Source organism: Mastacembelus armatus, chromosome 13 (genome assembly GCF_900324485.2).
Source record: "Mastacembelus armatus chromosome 13, fMasArm1.2, whole genome shotgun sequence".
In the NCBI taxonomy this organism is placed as follows: Eukaryota; Metazoa; Chordata; class Actinopteri; order Synbranchiformes; family Mastacembelidae; genus Mastacembelus; species Mastacembelus armatus.
This window is the reverse complement of record NC_046645.1, coordinates 7,056,721-7,074,220: the sequence shown is the minus strand read 5'-3', so window position 1 is coordinate 7,074,220 and position 17,500 is coordinate 7,056,721. Positions and strand designations below refer to the sequence as shown.

The following is a 17,500-nucleotide window of genomic DNA, read 5'->3' as shown; positions in this document are numbered from 1 at the left end:
ATATCACAGTGAGTATTTTTTATTATATGTGTGCATTCTCAGCAGAGTGCATGTCTCTCTTGTTGACACTGGTGTTTTACGTCTGCTAGGAGTACCATTCTGTGAGCTGCGAGAGCATTTTGGGGAGGAATTCTTTGGACTCTGCTTTGAAGAAAATGAGCGAGTGCTTCGGGCTGTAGGCGGAAACCTCCAGGACTTCTTCAATGGCTTTGATGCCATTTTGGAACACATTCGCACCTCCACAGGGCGCCGTGCATCTTCTGAAAGCCCCTCGTTCCAGTGTAAGGATCCCCATGAGGAGGAGAAAGGGAGAAGAAAACTGGCCAAAGTTGAAGAGAAAGGAGAAAGAGATGCAACAGGGAAGGTGTTGCTTCTTCACTGTTTCAATCCAGCCCCTGTTGTTGGATTGGTCATGCCAGGGTTGATCAGAGCTGTTGCCAGGCGGATCTTTCATTCAGAAGTTGAGGTGGAAGAAGTGCCACCTCTAACTCCCTTAATGCCCAATGAAGAGACAGAACACACTGATGGTGACTCCACGACTCCCACTCCAACTGCATCCCCCACTGCCTCACCTTCCTCGTCTCCCTCCCCTCCCTCTCCTTTTCCAACATCTGCACCCACAGTTTGCCTCTCTTTCCAAATCATTGAGACATGCCCTCATTCCCTCTCCTCCCTCCCAAATTCTGCCTCAGTGAGCTCTAAACGTGCCCCTCTCTCCCTTTCCACCAACCCCAGTGATCTGCGCATTGGCTTGGCCACATTTTGCCGTGCCTTTCCATTTCACCTTGTCCTGGGGCCTCACATGGAGCTACTGCAGCTTGGAGAAGGACTGAGGAGGCAGGCTCGCATTGAGCCTCACCGCAGCCTCTTATTCAGGGACTGTTTTGAGATTGTTTCACCCAAGATGGAGCCTTCGTTCCATGGCATCTTGCTGAGGCTTGCATCTCCATTTACCATCCGTACCAGGCCCGAAACGACACAGGGTGGCACCAAGGAGAAGGTAAAGATATTATACATAACAGGTAACACTGTTGCTTACACCACAAAGAAGCAAAAACAAAAAAATGGATTATTGATGGCCTTCTGTCAATTGTCAGTGCCATTCCAGTACATGCTGCACCACACCCCCAGGCCTGTGATGTTTTTGCATGGGCGGAGTGAGGTTTGAATTGGTCCCTATTTGCCAGAAACAATTAATCAGCTGCAGTTGCATGCTGTATCCAGTTCTTTATTGATTGGATGGTCCCCACAGACAGGAAGTGACAATGCCAAACAACATAATGCTAAACCGAGCTGACAGAAAGGAAATTGATCAGTCCAGACACAGGACTACTCTGTGTGTGTCTGTGTCTTTGCGTATGTGTGAGTGATTTAGGTATGTTTCAAGCTTAAATCCCACAAAAATAGGAGTATATTTGAAAAGTGTTGGCTTCACAGGCACATAATGGGCCTCTATGGGAGCTGTACTCTTTGATCCACCACCAAGATATAAACAAGTTTTTGATAATGTCAGTTACAAATTTATTTTTCAAGTCATCCTGAACAAACAGTATAGTTCAACATTCAGACAACTGGATGGTACAAGGGGAAAAGCATTTGTCCACTACTACAGAGATGCTACTAAACACAGATGGTACTTTTGTGGGTGCAACTATCTCCTCTATCCCCTGCACAGGGCAAGAGTGCAAGAATAGGAATATGTATATAATATGTATATTGTTTTTTTCTTCTCATGGTATGCACCATTTTAGTGGTATCTTATTTAGTTTGGGGCTAATTATGTGAGTGAACCAAATGAGACAAGAATTACCTTGAGAATGACGAGCACAGTTCTTGCTTGGTCTAATTCACACAGACTGCAGTTTATTTCTTAACTCAATTATTAATTTTGTTCATGTAGGCAAAGCAGTACTAGGATGAAAAGGGCAGGTGAATATAAATGCTATATAAATTGGAAGGTACTCTATGGAGGTAAATAATTATCGCTTCAGTTAAGGCTCTCACTGTGGTGTCAATCACAGTGGTGCATGAAAATACTGGCTATACTAGATGTCAACATGGACAATAGGAAAATTCTGTGTCAAACAAAGTGGGGATATGTGAACAAACAGCAACACATTAAAAGTCAGTGGTGCAGTTAAAAGTCCCTAGACCCTACAGACACCTAGGACCTGAGGCTCGAACCCACAACTTTTGGGTTACGTGTCCAACTCCCTATCCATTAGGCCACGATTGCTCTATGCTGCTTCAATTTAATTCATGTCATGTCAGCACTAAAGACAATGTAGACTTTTCTGTTCAAAAGATTACAGAAGGCAATATACTTTATATAAATCTACATATTGTACTCACGCCTGTGTTACAAACGACATATGATTTAGGGCTGCAACTAACGATGATTAATCGGATGACTGTCTTGGTTATTTCATTTATTGTTTTAGCTATGAAACGTATGAAAATAGTGAAAATGCCTGTGATAATTCCCACAGCACAAGAAGATGCCTTTGTCTCGTTTTAGTTGACCAACAATACAAAATACAAATATTTTATTTTGGTTTGTTATCATGCATGAGAAAAAAAATATTATTAAGAAAGTTGCTAGTTCATTTTCTATAGGATGACTGGTTAAGGGCCTGATCGCTGCAGCTCTGCTATAATGATACATTAATATCATTTTTGCCTGTCAGTGTATGTCTTGACAACTTGTGATCGTTTAGAGAACTTTTGAACATTTTCCATTTAAGTGAAGGCTAGAGTGTTTCAGCTTTGTGTGCAGGTGATTTGGTTTTTGCTTTGGTTGAATAAACCAATCCTGGGGCTTAGTGCATTAATCTGGAGGAATGACCACAAAACACAACTGCACAGTTTCACAGCTCCTCCAATACTTTCATGTAGTTGTACATAATAATCCCATGCAATGCCCACATTCTGCCTCCCCTCAGGAGTGGCCGCAGGATTTCCCCCACTTCACAGTCAGAGCTCGAGTACCACGACAGACAGTGTCCTCTGTAGCTTTCATCTTCTCTTCGCCTCTCTGCCACTGTCTCTTGTAAATCCACTATCATTCTCTCTCCCACTCTGCTACTTAGCAGTTTCTTTTTTATTTTGCTCTTTCCGCTCTTGGGTGGCACAGTGCTGCAGTGGTTAGCACTGTTGTAAGAAGCTTCTGGTTCAAACATTTTTTTGGGGCCTTTCGGTGTGGAGTTGAAGTTATTAAAGTTATCCAGGTTCTGGATGGATGGATGAGTGTTTCTCCTTTCATATGCAGCATTCATTTCAATTGCTCATTCCTATAGAATTCATTATTAGCACAAAACTTTAAAAAAAAAAGTTTTACCCTTTTGAAGTGGCCAGATGAATGGGACTGAGATCTAAAGTCCTGACTGGAACTTCAGTCCCAGGATGGTACCTTAGCTCAGGATTAGCTGAAACATTAGCATTCTGGTTCTGGACTGTGGCCTTATAGTCATGTATCTTTCTCATCTTTCCCATCTAAAGGCCTCAAAAAGGTTCTGATGCTGGTTTCACTAAGCCAGTGTGACTGCCTTTTCTGTGAGTGCCACCAGTGATCAGACCTGGCTGTGCTGAAGTTCCAGTTAGATGCTCCTTCCCAGCTCTAAACACAATGAGACACTGGAAAGATTTGTGTTGCAGAGTGTGTTTGCACAGAAGAGTAGGCGGACATTGTTTTCTTTATTTTTGCCATATGAATCTTGTGCCACCTGGGCAGGGAAACAGAAAAGGGTGGGCTGACATTTTCACTAGAAAGGGCAGAGCGAGAAGGCGACAGGCCAAGGTAAAGAGGCCACACTCCCCTGTGTTGCACAGTATGTGTGTGTATTTGAGTGGCCTGTAGTAGATTTTCAGTTTGACTTCTTTCCTCACTTCACCCAGGGACAAGGGCTGTGAAACATCCAAAGACCTTCTGAAAAGGTCAAATCGCATTTCTTTCTTTGTGTCTGTGCTTAGTTTGAGCAGTGTGGTCAGCACACAGGGGAGTGTAGACAGGGTGCACTGTCAAAATGTCTCCACTGACCAGTACAAAATCTCTTTCACCTTGTTTCCTGTATCCTTAATGTGATTTCTCCTTTTCTAGTCTGACTATTTGTCAGACAGCAGGTTTTGACTTGCATTACTTTGTTCTGACACTGGCTACACTTGATTTGATGCTGTTTTTCAATCAGGAGGGAGAGTGTAAACACACACACACTCACACACAAAATAAAAGTATCAGGACATCCCCGATGTGTGTTTGAAAAAACGCAGAGACAAATATTTATTATTTAACTTCAAAACTAAAATAAATTCAGAAACAGCCACACACTCAGTTTTTGTGTTCTTTGGGTGCAAGATTGTCAGAAATACTTCGGACTTATAGTCCCACTATAATGGGCAAAATTAAGTATTGATGGCGTTTGTTTGTTGTTGATTTAATGGGATGCTGATATTCTATTTATCTTTAAAATAACAGGCTCAAAAAGATAAAGATTCCATGAATCACAGCACCTGCCTCCACAGTGGTGATACTATTGCTCCAAACATCCAAGAGTTCCCAGACTCTTGGGTCACAGAGTCAAAATTGTGGTTAGGATGAGACAGTGTTTTTTATGGTCCTGAAAGTCTAAGTCTTCAACAGTATGGACAGTTTGTGTGGAGTGTTGTTGTCATACTTGTGTTGCCTTTGTAGGGGTTGTTGGATCAGGGTTGTATGTGTGTGCATGTGAGCACCTGGGTGTCTGACTACAAAGAGAATCTTAACATTAGCACCACCTTTGATCTGTTTGTTCGCTGGAGAGTGCTTTGAAAATCACTGCCCTCTTTGTCTACTGTTGATACATTTACAAAACATCGTGAATGAAAATACAAGAGAGGAGGAAAAGAGGAAGTGAGAAGATGAAAACAAGACAATCATAATCAACATGTCTGACAGACAGAGAATAGACGTCATTGTTGGTTTGGTACTTTTTAATCTACTTTCTCAGACTTTCCACTTCAGCTGAGTTAAAAAATGGAAAAAAAGTGCAGAGACAGCTGCAACTAGATGTACAGTGATGATCAGTGTGCACTGTTCCTGACCAGCTGAGTATGAGATGTCCTAAAAATGATGTTATTCTGGTAATCGTGTGGTCAGTTTGTTGCAAACCATGGACTGCTAAAGTATGCCTAATTATAGATGTTGTGGCTTTTGAGATTTCAAGTTTTTCTTCATTAAGCCAATAGGCTATTAGGAATCTGGGCTGTGGATAGTCAGTAAACCATCGATTATCAGTAATAGCTGGAATATTATTGATCTGTTTTCCATCAAAAGAGACCAAAAATTACATTTGGGAAGGTCCCTAACCCTATGCACACAGATCGACTACTATGATTCAGAAAGACAATTCTCAATGAAAAGTTGTAAAGCTAATAGACCTAGGTTCAGTGCGATGGCACTGCATTGTGCTCATATGTGGAATTATTGTGTATATTTGGTGTCAGAGTAGTTTGGTGTTACAGGGACTGTGGCGTCTATGAGACAGAGCCTGTATGACTGTTGACACAGAGCATGTGTGAAAATAGTAAGTCAGCTTGTAACTTGTAAGTTTGTGTGTATTCTGTAATGAATTATCTTATAGCTGGGATTTTTAATGTGACATCAGCATCTTTTACCTGAAACAGCAACTTGTGTGTTTTATTCTGTGTAGTTGTGTTTATTGAGGCTAAATGCTCTGTGTGTCTTTGTGTGTGTGCGCATTTATAGTGAAAGAGTGGGATGTACAATCGCACAATATAGCCAGGGTCTGAGAAGATAAGAGCATTGCAGCATTTTGTTTGTGTGTGTGTGAGTGAGTGAGAGAGATGAGAGAGGCTGACTCATTGACTCTTAGCTGCTCACTGCTTGTTCATGCAAATGAAAGTCTGTTGACATGCTCACAAAAGACAATCCATTAGCTGTCCGGTCCACCTCCTGCTATCCTTCTCTCTGCTGCGCTCCCTCATACCTCTTTTCCATTTTTCAGGTCCACTGCATCCTTGAGTTTCTTCCTTGTCTCTCCCTCTCCTTACTCCCCCTCTCTTTTTGCCTCTGTTTTCATCTCTGGTCCTTTCACCTATTTTTTCCACCTCTCCTTTTCATCTACCTTCAGCTCTCTGTTGCCTATGGCGATGGCAGCCCGAATCTGTCTATTTTAATCATCTTAATATGTGAAAAGTGCACTGCTCTGGCCTTACTGTAACAGGGAACAATAACATTTACATACACTTCTGCTGTATATCACATAAACACATATACACATACTGTATGTACACAGATCGACTACTAGGCCTCAGAAAGACAATACTCTGGCAGCTTACAAAGCTGACAGGCTTAGGTCAAAACTTAGGTTTGGTTGGAATACAAATGTGCTTCAATGTAATTAGATGAAGAAAATCACCAAGCAAACAGTGAAGATTCATCAGAGTTAGACTTGCAGAACTCCCTTTAAAAGATGTGTCACCATTACATACTTGGCTAGGACACAACATGCTGGTCTCCCCTTGAGGTTCGCTGTGTCATTGTTTGATTTAACAATTTGATTCTGCCTCCCCAATCATGCTTCCTTCTGAATGTTTTTATTGTGTATTTACTGACTCAGCAAGCTTCCATTATTTCATTTTTCTTTTCTCTTCACATTTCTTCCCCTTCATCATCTTGTCTCACCTTTGCCCTTTATGTGTTGTGTTCTTTCCTTTCTTTTCTTTTCCCATCACTGACCTCCTCTTCGCCTCTGCTGCGACGAGAGAGATGCTGGTTGGAATTCTGAGTTAAGCAAATGTATAACTAGGCCAACTCAGCAGCCTCCTGGGATGTGTGTGTACATGTCAGCTTGTATCTGTGCATCTCTATGTGTAAATTTCTAACCAGTTTCATTGCAACTACTGTACACGCTGCTTGGCAGGGCCTGTCTGCTGATGTTGTGATGCAGAGCAAACCCCATTTGAGTCAATAAAGAGTTTCAGTGAATTAATGATGTCTGAACTTCACTGTAGTGACCTTAGCTGCGACTTGCTTGATCCGATTAGGTACAGTTCCAGACTGTGCTTGTCACTTACCTTCAGTAGCAATTATTCACATGAATGGCAACAGCTCCACAGTCTTTACTGATGATCATACTGCTTGTAGCAAAGTGACTATAATATAATTAAAAGCACGTAACCTGTAACTGTAGCTGTTACACTCCACTAAATGTCCGAATTATTTTTTCATCAGCTATACTTACTGAATGTATAAAATATGAGTAACATCCTCAAACAGAGACTAGCGAGACAGACAAGAGATGAAATAGTGCATTTGTAAAAGCAGCATTTGAGTAGGTTATTCATTTTGTATTTGGCTTTTCTGATTTTCCAGTCTCCATGGAGATGGTTGTTAGCATTGGAGGCATGTAGGCCCTCCCACCCAGCCAGCTGCCACCTCAGGACACAGAAGCTCACTTTCTCCTGCTATATATGTATATATGTATGTATAAAATCAGCCAGGTTTTTATAATAACCGAATCACACCAAGATTTGTGATGAACTCGGGCGCTGGGGGTCGTACACTTTGCATGTGTATTTGTGTTTATATTTATAGGCACTATATGCGTCTCCTTGTTAGATGTATTCTGTGTGTTTTTGTGCAGGGAAATACTGTGAGTGTGTGAATATAGACTGTATGTATTATGCAGACTTAGGAGAGCCTTGTGCTATAAATAAAACAGGGCTGCAGTGTGCTCACTGGCGGAATAATCTATCTGACACTGTAGAGAGAGAGAAAAGGAATGGAAGAGAGAGAGAAGAGGTTAGAGAGAAAGAATGAGAAAGAGACAGGTAGGAATAAAAAACACAGAGAGAAGGGAAAAGGAAGGGACAGGGACAAAGCCGGAGGAAGGGAGAAAAATTTTACTAAGGGGGAAAGAGAATCCACAAAGCTTCCAGCAGAAGTAGTTTACACCATGAATCATATTTGAAGGGTCAGGAATGTCTTTCCTCAACATCTTCTTTGGAAATCTGCCAGGAACATTCATTTCAGTCTGTTGCTTACTTATCTGATATGACCTTGGGATGCTTCCATAGACCTGCATTAACTTGGACGGTGGAAAATAATTATGTATACTACTACTACTACTAACTACTCCAATTAGATATGCAAGAGATCAGGTTTCTGTCAATCAGATCAAAGAGCAGAATCTTGAGTCTTGATATATTTATATATTTAGAGTGAAATTATAGAATAGGCAGTTACTGGAGTTGTGCAAATACTGTACATCATAAATTATTATAATTTGTTTATTAATGTGCATTGTTTGAACACATTGGTTAGAGAGCAAGCATCATATTAACATTATACCTGTAGTAATGAGAGGCTAATAGTGAACATAAACTGCTATGCAAATGTCACACTCTCCAAGTCTGTTATCCATCCCCCATGTATTTTCTTTCCAATTTGATTGCTCTCCCTGCCAGGTCATGGAATTGAAGGGTCAGATGATCCACGTGCCCGAGTCCTGCTCTCTAATGTTTTTGGGATCTCCACGTGTTGATAAGCTGGAGGAGCTGATGGGCAGGGGCCTCCACCTGTCAGATATTCCCATCCATGATGCCACACGGGATGTTATCCTGGTGGGAGAGCAGGCCAAGGCCCAGGATGGCCTGAAGAAGAGAATGGACAAACTTAAGGTAAAAAGGCTCCTGGTTAATTTGTTTGTATTTACACACTTCTAGTTTGCCACTGTAAAATCATAAGCTCGTCATAGCCAGCCAGATTTAGGAACTGCTGGAACTGTTTGAGAAAATGGTGACATAATTATTTTATAAATTGACACAAGTAGTGCTAGTGAAATGATTTCTGTTACAACAGCTACCAGCAGGCCACAACATACACTGAAAAAATCAAGATGCCAACAAGTAGGGTGCAGACTTCACCTGAAACCCTGACTTGCTTTCGTTCATATTAGGTTAGGCCCACCCTCTTGACTTTTGATCACCAATCAAAATGACAGTTGACAACCTTCAACCTATACCTAAGATACACCAAAATATTCAGTATGTTTGTGATCGATCTTTATTTTGGTTTGCCGTTTTATAAATATGTGTGTGTGTGTGTGTACAGTTCAATCTCAATGTTGACTGGTTAATCCAAAGCATTTTAGAGCTATTCACTGAGTCCTGACCCAATCCTGTGCATCTGCTCACTGCATCGCTCCCTCACTGCAACTACTCCCCCAGACCACTGCTATAAATAACCAGATCTTAGTCAACTTGCCTGCTTGAACAATGGTATAACACTGCATCAGACAGACCTGGTATTAAGAAGCCACCCACAGACACAAATGAACATATGCAGATACACACAGTCCAAAATAAATCTAACTAATACACAAATACATTTACACATACCAGCAGTTCCAGTTTGGTGCAGTACTCCCACATCTCAGCATTGTTTGTCACCAGTCCCTTTGTGAAAGCAGAGCACACAGAACAAAACCATCTACGTTTCCTTCTCTTCTGTCCTCTCCCAGGCCACATTAGAGCGGACTCATCAGGCACTGGAGGAGGAAAAGAGGAGAACCGTAGATCTCCTGTATTCCATATTTCCAGGTGATGTGGCACAGAAACTCTGGCAGGGTCAGCCAGTGCCTGCTCGCAAATTTGACGATGTCACCATGCTGTTCTCAGACATCGTGGGTTTTACTGCTGTGTGTGCTCAGTGCACTCCGATGCAGGTTATCTCTATGCTGAACGAGCTTTACACACGCTTCGACTACCAGTGTGGTATTCTGGATGTTTATAAGGTCAGTAACAGATGCACACATCTTTATATGTGATGTAGTAATACCTGTTGAATCCAATCGTAGCTTTAAAGGTCATGAGTAAAATGTAAAATGCAATCCTAAAATGAACTGGCCACTGGCCCAGACATACAAAGATGATTGTGATGGTACCTGTTAAAATCATGGCAGCTACATTTTGCTGTAATTACAATTTAACTAGGGCTGTTTTTGCTACAGACTGACAAGAGTGAGATAGAGTAATGAAGGTGAGATGAAATGAAGGCATGAACAACAGTTGCCAGATTTGTGGTAGACAAAAACAGCTTGATCTTTGAGATGCCCCTAAGTTAATACAAAACAAAACAACATTGAGATAATTGAGTTTATGTGACTAAGGAGACCAATCAAAAGGATTTCAGTTCTTTGTGGGTTTAAGTTTTTAAAAAAATCCATCCATTTTTTGAAGGCTTCAACACAGTTTCAAAAGGAAAGAATCACATTCAAGTTTTTGTGTCACAGCTGCAATGCACGTGTGTGTGCGCGCGTGTGTTTGTGTGTGTGTGTGTGTGTGTGTGTGTGTGTGTGTTATGGAAAAAGCAAATGATTAATGGCCAGTCTGTGAGAGCTGAACAACGATGTGTCAATATTGTCCATCTGACAGTGTGGCTTTGGGCCTAGTTACAGTCATCACTGTAGTCTGCTGTCCTTCCCTGTTTATATCCTAACTTTCTATCAAAAAGATCTGTTTTTTTCTTCACTTTTACTCTTTACACCTTAGCTTCTCTCCATCATCACCATTGCCATCATCTTTCACCTCTCTCTTATTACCTCAATCCCTGGGACAATTTATGCTTATAAATGTAATATATCAGGTATCTGGAAATAAAATGGAAGAAGAGATACAGAGAGGAGGGCAGAGAGATTGAGGGCATGTAAGAGGGTTTATGTGTATCACAGTGGAAGAGTGTGTGTATAAAAGCGAAAGCAGGAACAGGAGGACATGGAGAGGAGATTGAGGCACCCATATGTTGCCATTGTGCCATGGTTACTGTTGAAATGATTTAGCCAGCGGTGGGTTTAAATGAGAGCATTTGGTCTCTTAGTTTTCCTCCGTTTTTTTCCTCTTGTGCCATCACTTTTTTTGTCTTTGTAAGGGCTGTGTCAACTGTCATGGCACTTCACTCAGTCTGTCACCTGGAAATAATGCAACACATCCCTGGAAGTGGCACTCTTTGTTTCACATGTGGGCTTTTTGAATTTGGCTTTGAGGAGTAATTCTCAAACAAGGAAAGACTTGCTTTTATTGCAGTCCGCACGGCTGCTTAAATGATCATGTCAGCATCATGATTCTTTGCAGGTAAAAAAAAACCACACACACACACACACACAAAGATGTATTTGCAGCTGTGACCCCAACACTTTTAATGACTGTATGTCACAATGCGTGGTAAGGAGGACATTTCAGTGAACTTAGTATTTGTGTTTGCACAATAGTGTCAGGTTAAGTTAATTGGTTGTATTTTTTATGCTTTGGGTCTTTGGAGTTCTTACAGTGGGTTAGAAGCAGTGCAAAGTTCTGTAAGTGGCTTTACAGAGATCACCTCTAACTGCTCTTACTGTGAATGATGTATACTCAGAGAGTGAAACAGTGTAGTTCTTATATTACAAGAGGAATGAAGGAGCTCCTTAAATTACAGCTACTCAGTGGACATTGTATGAATTATGCAATTTCAAACATCAGCTTAGACTCAGTCACAAATTTCAGCTTCTGTCTCTCTCCCTTCATTTCTCATACAGATTGAGACAATAGGAGATGCCTACTGTGTGGCAGGGGGACTTCACAAGAAAGTTGATAGTCATGCAAAGCCTATTGCACACATGGCTCTGAAGATGATGGAACTTTCGGAGGAAGTGCTGACACCTGATGGGAAGCCTATCAAGGTGAGTTTTCTGTAACTGACATAATGCTGGATGTGGTGGGTAGCTGCAAAGGTTTGTGAAGTTCCTCTGATTTCTTTAAAGCTGCTATATGATCATTGAAACATGAAGGGCAGTTAGAGCCATTCTGAACTTTAAAGATAAAACACAGCTGATGGTTTGGATCATTTAAAGGAATTAACCGTGAACAGCCTGGTTCCTATTTTTTTCAAATATCTCAAAAAGCTGAATATATGAATGAGTATGTTTGTGTATGGTGGGAGATGATTATATGGTCTTCAGATCTAGAATGCCACTGCCAAGAGATGTGCTCAATGTAGAACCGCCCTTATTTAGAAGTAAATTAACTAGCCAGTATTGCCATTATCACTTCCTGCTGAGGACAATTTCTTTCAATCTTTGTAATGTAATGCAATGTTTTTGACAAGAAAACATTTGTGTGGCTGTGTTTTTTTTCTTTATATAAACGTATATGGTTTCCTGGTTTTGAATATAGTTTTATTGTTATTATTATATGAACCAGTTCCAAATATAGATTAAAAAGCATTTACATCTTTTACATTAATGTGCAGCTTTGGGCTGCACTGTATGAGTGTGTGATGAATATTGTCATTAGTGTGTCAGTGTCTAGAGATTACACTTATTAACAGTCAGTTCAGAGACTTTGGAATAAGAAGAAGGGTATTTATATACAATGTGCATTTTTGCAAAGATTCAATTCAAAACCACACAACGTGATTCCACTTTAACTGTGAATTGGCAATTGTTATCCCAGTGTTTGAACTTGCATAACAAAACACTCTGTTTTATAATAAATTCTGTCAAATTTAATAAAAAACAGTCAGTATTTTTAAGTGGGTAGTGGGTAGTTATAAGAATAAAAGATGCCATGTAACAGAATAGTTATTTTAGTTACAGTGTTTTATAGTTATCTTCTCCCAACCCAGCTACAAGTTTCATCCAACCAACAGCACTATAGAATCAGCATTGTGACTGTGCAGAGTGCGCTGTCTGTGCAGTGTGTCTGTGTCTCTGTGGATATTTCCTAAATACATTTGTGTTTACAGTGGGGGATGATTATATGTGTGGAGTGTGGGTGTATGTGTGCAGTATGTGATGTTTTGTTCTAGTTATGCACCATATGCTTCAGAGTGTTGTTTCAACTGTGTAGGCTTTGTTATGCTACTCTACTGTCTCTGTACTTCTTTTTTTTCTTCAACCATTTTCTTGAATCTGGCCTCTTTTTCTCTATCTTCCCTTCTTGTGTTGTATTGAGATGGTTTAGTTGTGCCTCTAGTCTGTTCATCCTAGACAGGATCCCAACGGCTGCTTGATAGACCTGAAACATTTTTATGAGTTACTGTTTTCTGAAGTTTGTGCCTTGCACATAAATGTGGCTATGGGACATTTCAAACTTTTTATTTGCTAAATGCGAAGCATTTGTCCCATGAGCCACTAAAACAGCACAGACTTGCTGTAATATTGTGTTGGTCCAGCTTCAGCTTCAGAGTCACTGTAGAGACCAAATTAATGTTACATCCATTTTAACTATGAAGCTGCATTTAACTGTATTTTATGGACTCTAAAAGACTGGATGATGTTTGTCTCCACAGAGCGAGACAAGGAATGGCAGGCTGCTGTTTTGCAGAAAAAAAGATGAGGATATCAAACAGGTAGAGACAGAAAGAGGGACAACAGAGGGATTGAGCTTAAACCTCTCATGTTAATTTGGCAGAATGAAAAAGAAAGATATGATTTATTTCGCTATCATAAGGCTAGTCCCTGTCAAGGTCACCCAATGCCAGGGTGTCACTTATGATGTCATAAAAATGAGTCAAAGTTATTACCTACTGTGAGAGGCATTTTATTTCTGGCATGGCATCAGTGCTGTCCTACTGTGTCTTTTGTTTCACTCATATTGCAGAATAAGGCTGGAGATTGTGAGCAACTCTAATTAAATTAAAAACTGCCCTTAACATTCTCATTATTTACTTCTGAGTACTTTTTGCTAAAAATATCATAGTTGCATAACTTGAAAATGAAACTATATTTATATTTGTGACTTGATTTTCCATCTTCAGAAGCAATAAATGAGATTGGAGCTGGCTGCCACACACATAGTTGAATTGTATAATTTCTTGTTGTTGACAATATGAAAAATGTAGCAGATCATGTGGATATGACTGAATGTGTATTTATGTTTGGAAAAGACTTTGTAGAATTGTTGTAACTGAAGGGATCTGGCTATTACCTGATATACATATCAAGAGAATGACACAGACAGGAAGAATACATGTAAATGAGAGAGAAGGTAAGACAGATAGCTGCTGAATAACAGACAGGACTCTGTTCTGTGCACTGCTGTGTTCCTAACATTGTCCATTTGTCTCAAAATAGAAAGGCCTTGCCAAGCATTTTTGGCCTGCTCTCTTGCTCTTCCACTTTCTCTCTCTTCCCTCTTCCCATCTTTCTCTTTTCCTCACTCTCTTCTGTGCTGCTTTTTTCTAACCCACTGCTTTTATTTTTACTTCAGCTTCTTACTTGCTATTTCTCTTTCTTCTTCTTCTTTTCTCTATCTTGCATTCTCTGTTATGCCCTGCTTTTTCTTATCGCTCTTCGCTTCATGTTGGCATAAAGGAGAGTTATAGAGATATTCAACACTTCAGCGTGATAAATGCTGTTCAGTGAGTGCACTCAACTCCAGCCAATGTTGCACTGTTATGCAAACGAGCATGAGAGCTGTGAGCGAGAACTGAGGGAAAATGTTTAGTGACAGGGAAACTGAGTGATCCAGAGATGCAGAGAAATATACAGACGAGCCAGATGTCAAGAGAGAAACACATATAGAGATCACATATTTTTAACTGTTTCATCTGCCTGTAGTATGATTGTTGTGTATGTGTATGGGAGTGGATGTCATGGATGTAGTGCTTACCGTATTACCATTAATAAGAGCTGTGGTCATTACAGAAACATAGTATCTGTTACACATGCCCAGTTCTGCACTCTGACTGCAGATGTGCTTTATTGTTATAAAAACTCTGACAAGGCTGAATTTTGTTCTTTGTGTTAATGTCGGCTTATACGCTTATGTCAACCACATATGCATATCAAGCATTACATCAGAAAGGACCTGGAGCTTCTCTTTGCTATTGTTAGTGGCTGATTACATGTTCAGCTTGCTGTTGCCAGCACCTGCAGCCTTGCAAAAAAAACAAAAAAAACCTCCCATTCTGAAGTATGATCAATTGATTGGACGTAGTTTGCGGTGCTGTTAAATAATGTGTTCGATGCATTTCTATTATTTTGTCTACAACGTTTATATTAGTGAGGGCAGACTACATATCAGTACAAACTATCTGTATAATGCAATACAGCACAAACATTCTAACCTTCATGAAGGTGAATTTATTGCAGGGTTGTTGTATTAGGCTGAATTTGTGTCAGCTATGTGTAGCTAATAAACTGGCAGATGAGTCCAGTGACGACTCTGTAACAAGTCCGTCCTCGCTGTATCCTTCTGTCGGCTTGTCCCGAGGCTAGAATGTGTGTTGCCTGTGCTGCTGTGCCATTTGCTCATTGGCTCACTGCAGGGCATGTGCTGTGGATGCTGACTCATAGCAAAACGGAGGGGAAGAGTGTATAAGTGTCTGTGTTTTGAGACTCGAGAAGAAATAAAGAGGTGGCTGGATGCAGATTTGTTTGTGTGTCATTGAGTGGTTGTCTGTTGTACAGACAGACAAGTGCATGGCCATTTGTAAGCAGTTTAGCTGGAAAATAGGTCAAACTAGTGCACCTACCAGCCTTTTCTCTCTGGCTTCCTGTCTCCCTCTTTTTATCTCTCCTCCTGTGCTGTCAAGGTTTTGCCATCTAATTATAGGTTTATTTTTGCCTTCTTCTCTCTCCATTGCCATTTTTTCTGTCTCTTTGCGCTGTGCTCTTTCTACCTCACTACCCCATCACCCATTGTTGCCATGGCTACCTTGCAGTGTGCTGGCATGCTCATAGTGGCATTGGTTACCTAGGTGATGAGATGCTGATGTGGATTATTAGACATCTACTGGGTTTTACCAGGTTTGAGGGTGTGGGTAAATGTCTTTACATGGTTGTACAGAAACATTTTAGTTGGATACCGTCATTGTGAAGACCTTTAAGCACTGTGAGGCAATTTTGGCCAGTCTTCACAATTTCAAATGGCTTTTTGAGGGTTCAGACTTTGTTTTAGAGTAGTAGATCAGATTTAGTGTAAGGATTTACAATTAGGCATTTAATTCTGATGTTCGGCTTAAGGGGATAGAAAGCGCATTATGACAATGATTGTGTCCTCACAACTATAGAAAGACCAATGTGTGTGTGTGTGTGTGCTGTATGTGTAATGACTTGTTCCCAAGTGGAGGAAGTAAATAGTTGGTTGAGTGGCTATTAAGTGGGATGGTCAAATTGGACTGATGGCTATATTGCTTTCACGCTGTCTCCAGTTATTTATACATTCAAGCTTTAGCCAGATTATTATATGAACACTGCCCTATATCTGTTTCTAAGAGGAGATGGAACAGTTATTTAATTGATTATTTTCCCTGCTATTTTAAGATTTTCATCATGATAAAAATCAGCTGCCACAGGATATCAGATTAGACAAGAATATAGAGGCATGAGCTAATTTTCCATTTAGTGCACACATATCATCTTTGTTTCAAAACAGGCAGCACAAGATTTAGTGTCATTTTATTTTATTTTCAGCACAGATCTAATTATGAACAATCATAGTGTTGTATTGTTGTATTATTAATGAACTTTCACTTATCTTATTGTAGCTGTTATCTGGTCAGATATCCTGTTGCAGCAGATTTTTAGATAGATGAAAATCTTACAATCGCGATAATGAGAGGGAAATGAATTAAATAATTACTTCTCATGGTGACAGATACAGGACAACAACATGGTGCCCTGGGTTGATATGGTACAGATAAATCATTTTAGGATTACATACGAAACCATAAGAGTTTAGTCATATTCCAGGAGATATTCAAATATGAAACACTTAAGTTACTATAAAAATTGCTTTTTATTGTAATTCAGTCTTGCTTCAGCCAAACTTATGCACATGAGCAATCAACACTCAGCATTTATTAGCTATTAGCAGTTTGTGATCTTTGCCTTTTTGTGATAATGGTTTTCAAGTAAAGCTAGAGAAAACTGCCAGCATCTTTTTTTTTTTGTAATAATCCGACTCATATATTTGCTTATATTGGTAAAGGATCTTCTAATGCATGACATGTTAAAAGGTCACAGTGACTATGGCTGCAACTGAGGAGTACTTCTATTATTCGCTGATAATTTTCTTGATTATTTTTTTAGTCAAAATGTCAGATGACTACTGTAATCTATCTCCCCTTCTTCTGTACATATTCTTTTCCCTAAAATCTTCTCCCAGCACTTTCTTCTTCTGCCCTTCTCTTTTAGCTGAGAATAGGTATCCACACAGGGTCGGTGCTGGCAGGAGTGGTCGGGGTTAAAATGCCACGTTATTGTCTGTTCGGGAACAATGTGACGCTGGCCAGCAAGTTTGAATCAGGGAGCCATCCGAGATGTATAAACGTTAGTCCCACGACTTACCAGTAAGTAATAACAGGATACATACAAGTGTTTAGAAATACACAAACTTTAAGGGAGAACAAAATCCTCTGAGAGAAGTTATCTTAGCCTAAATAGAGCTAGCAGCCTCCCACATACAAATGTATAATTTTGTGTATTTTTAAAATTTTTATTAGACTTTCTTTTCTTCTCAACAG

General features: G+C 40.1%; 1 protein-coding gene across 2 annotated transcripts in view; it reads left to right on the top strand.

Annotated features, from left to right (window-relative positions):
- Positions 1 to 17,500, top strand: part of gucy1a2 (guanylate cyclase 1, soluble, alpha 2) — a 33,665-nt gene that overhangs the window by 9,780 nt on the left and 6,385 nt on the right. Inside the window, exons 4-9 of one of the 2 annotated variants that reach the window (XM_026298520.1) lie at positions 90 to 1,000; positions 8,464 to 8,676; positions 9,519 to 9,791; positions 11,568 to 11,711; positions 13,322 to 13,381; positions 17,172 to 17,326. In XM_026298520.1, the coding sequence (XP_026154305.1) occupies positions 90 to 1,000; positions 8,464 to 8,676; positions 9,519 to 9,791; positions 11,568 to 11,711; positions 13,322 to 13,381; positions 17,172 to 17,326 (1,756 nt within the window). The remainder of the gene's footprint in view (positions 1 to 89; positions 1,001 to 8,463; positions 8,677 to 9,518; positions 9,792 to 11,567; positions 11,712 to 13,321; positions 13,382 to 17,171; positions 17,327 to 17,500) is intronic. The other variant, XM_026298521.1, reaches the window with a different exon arrangement.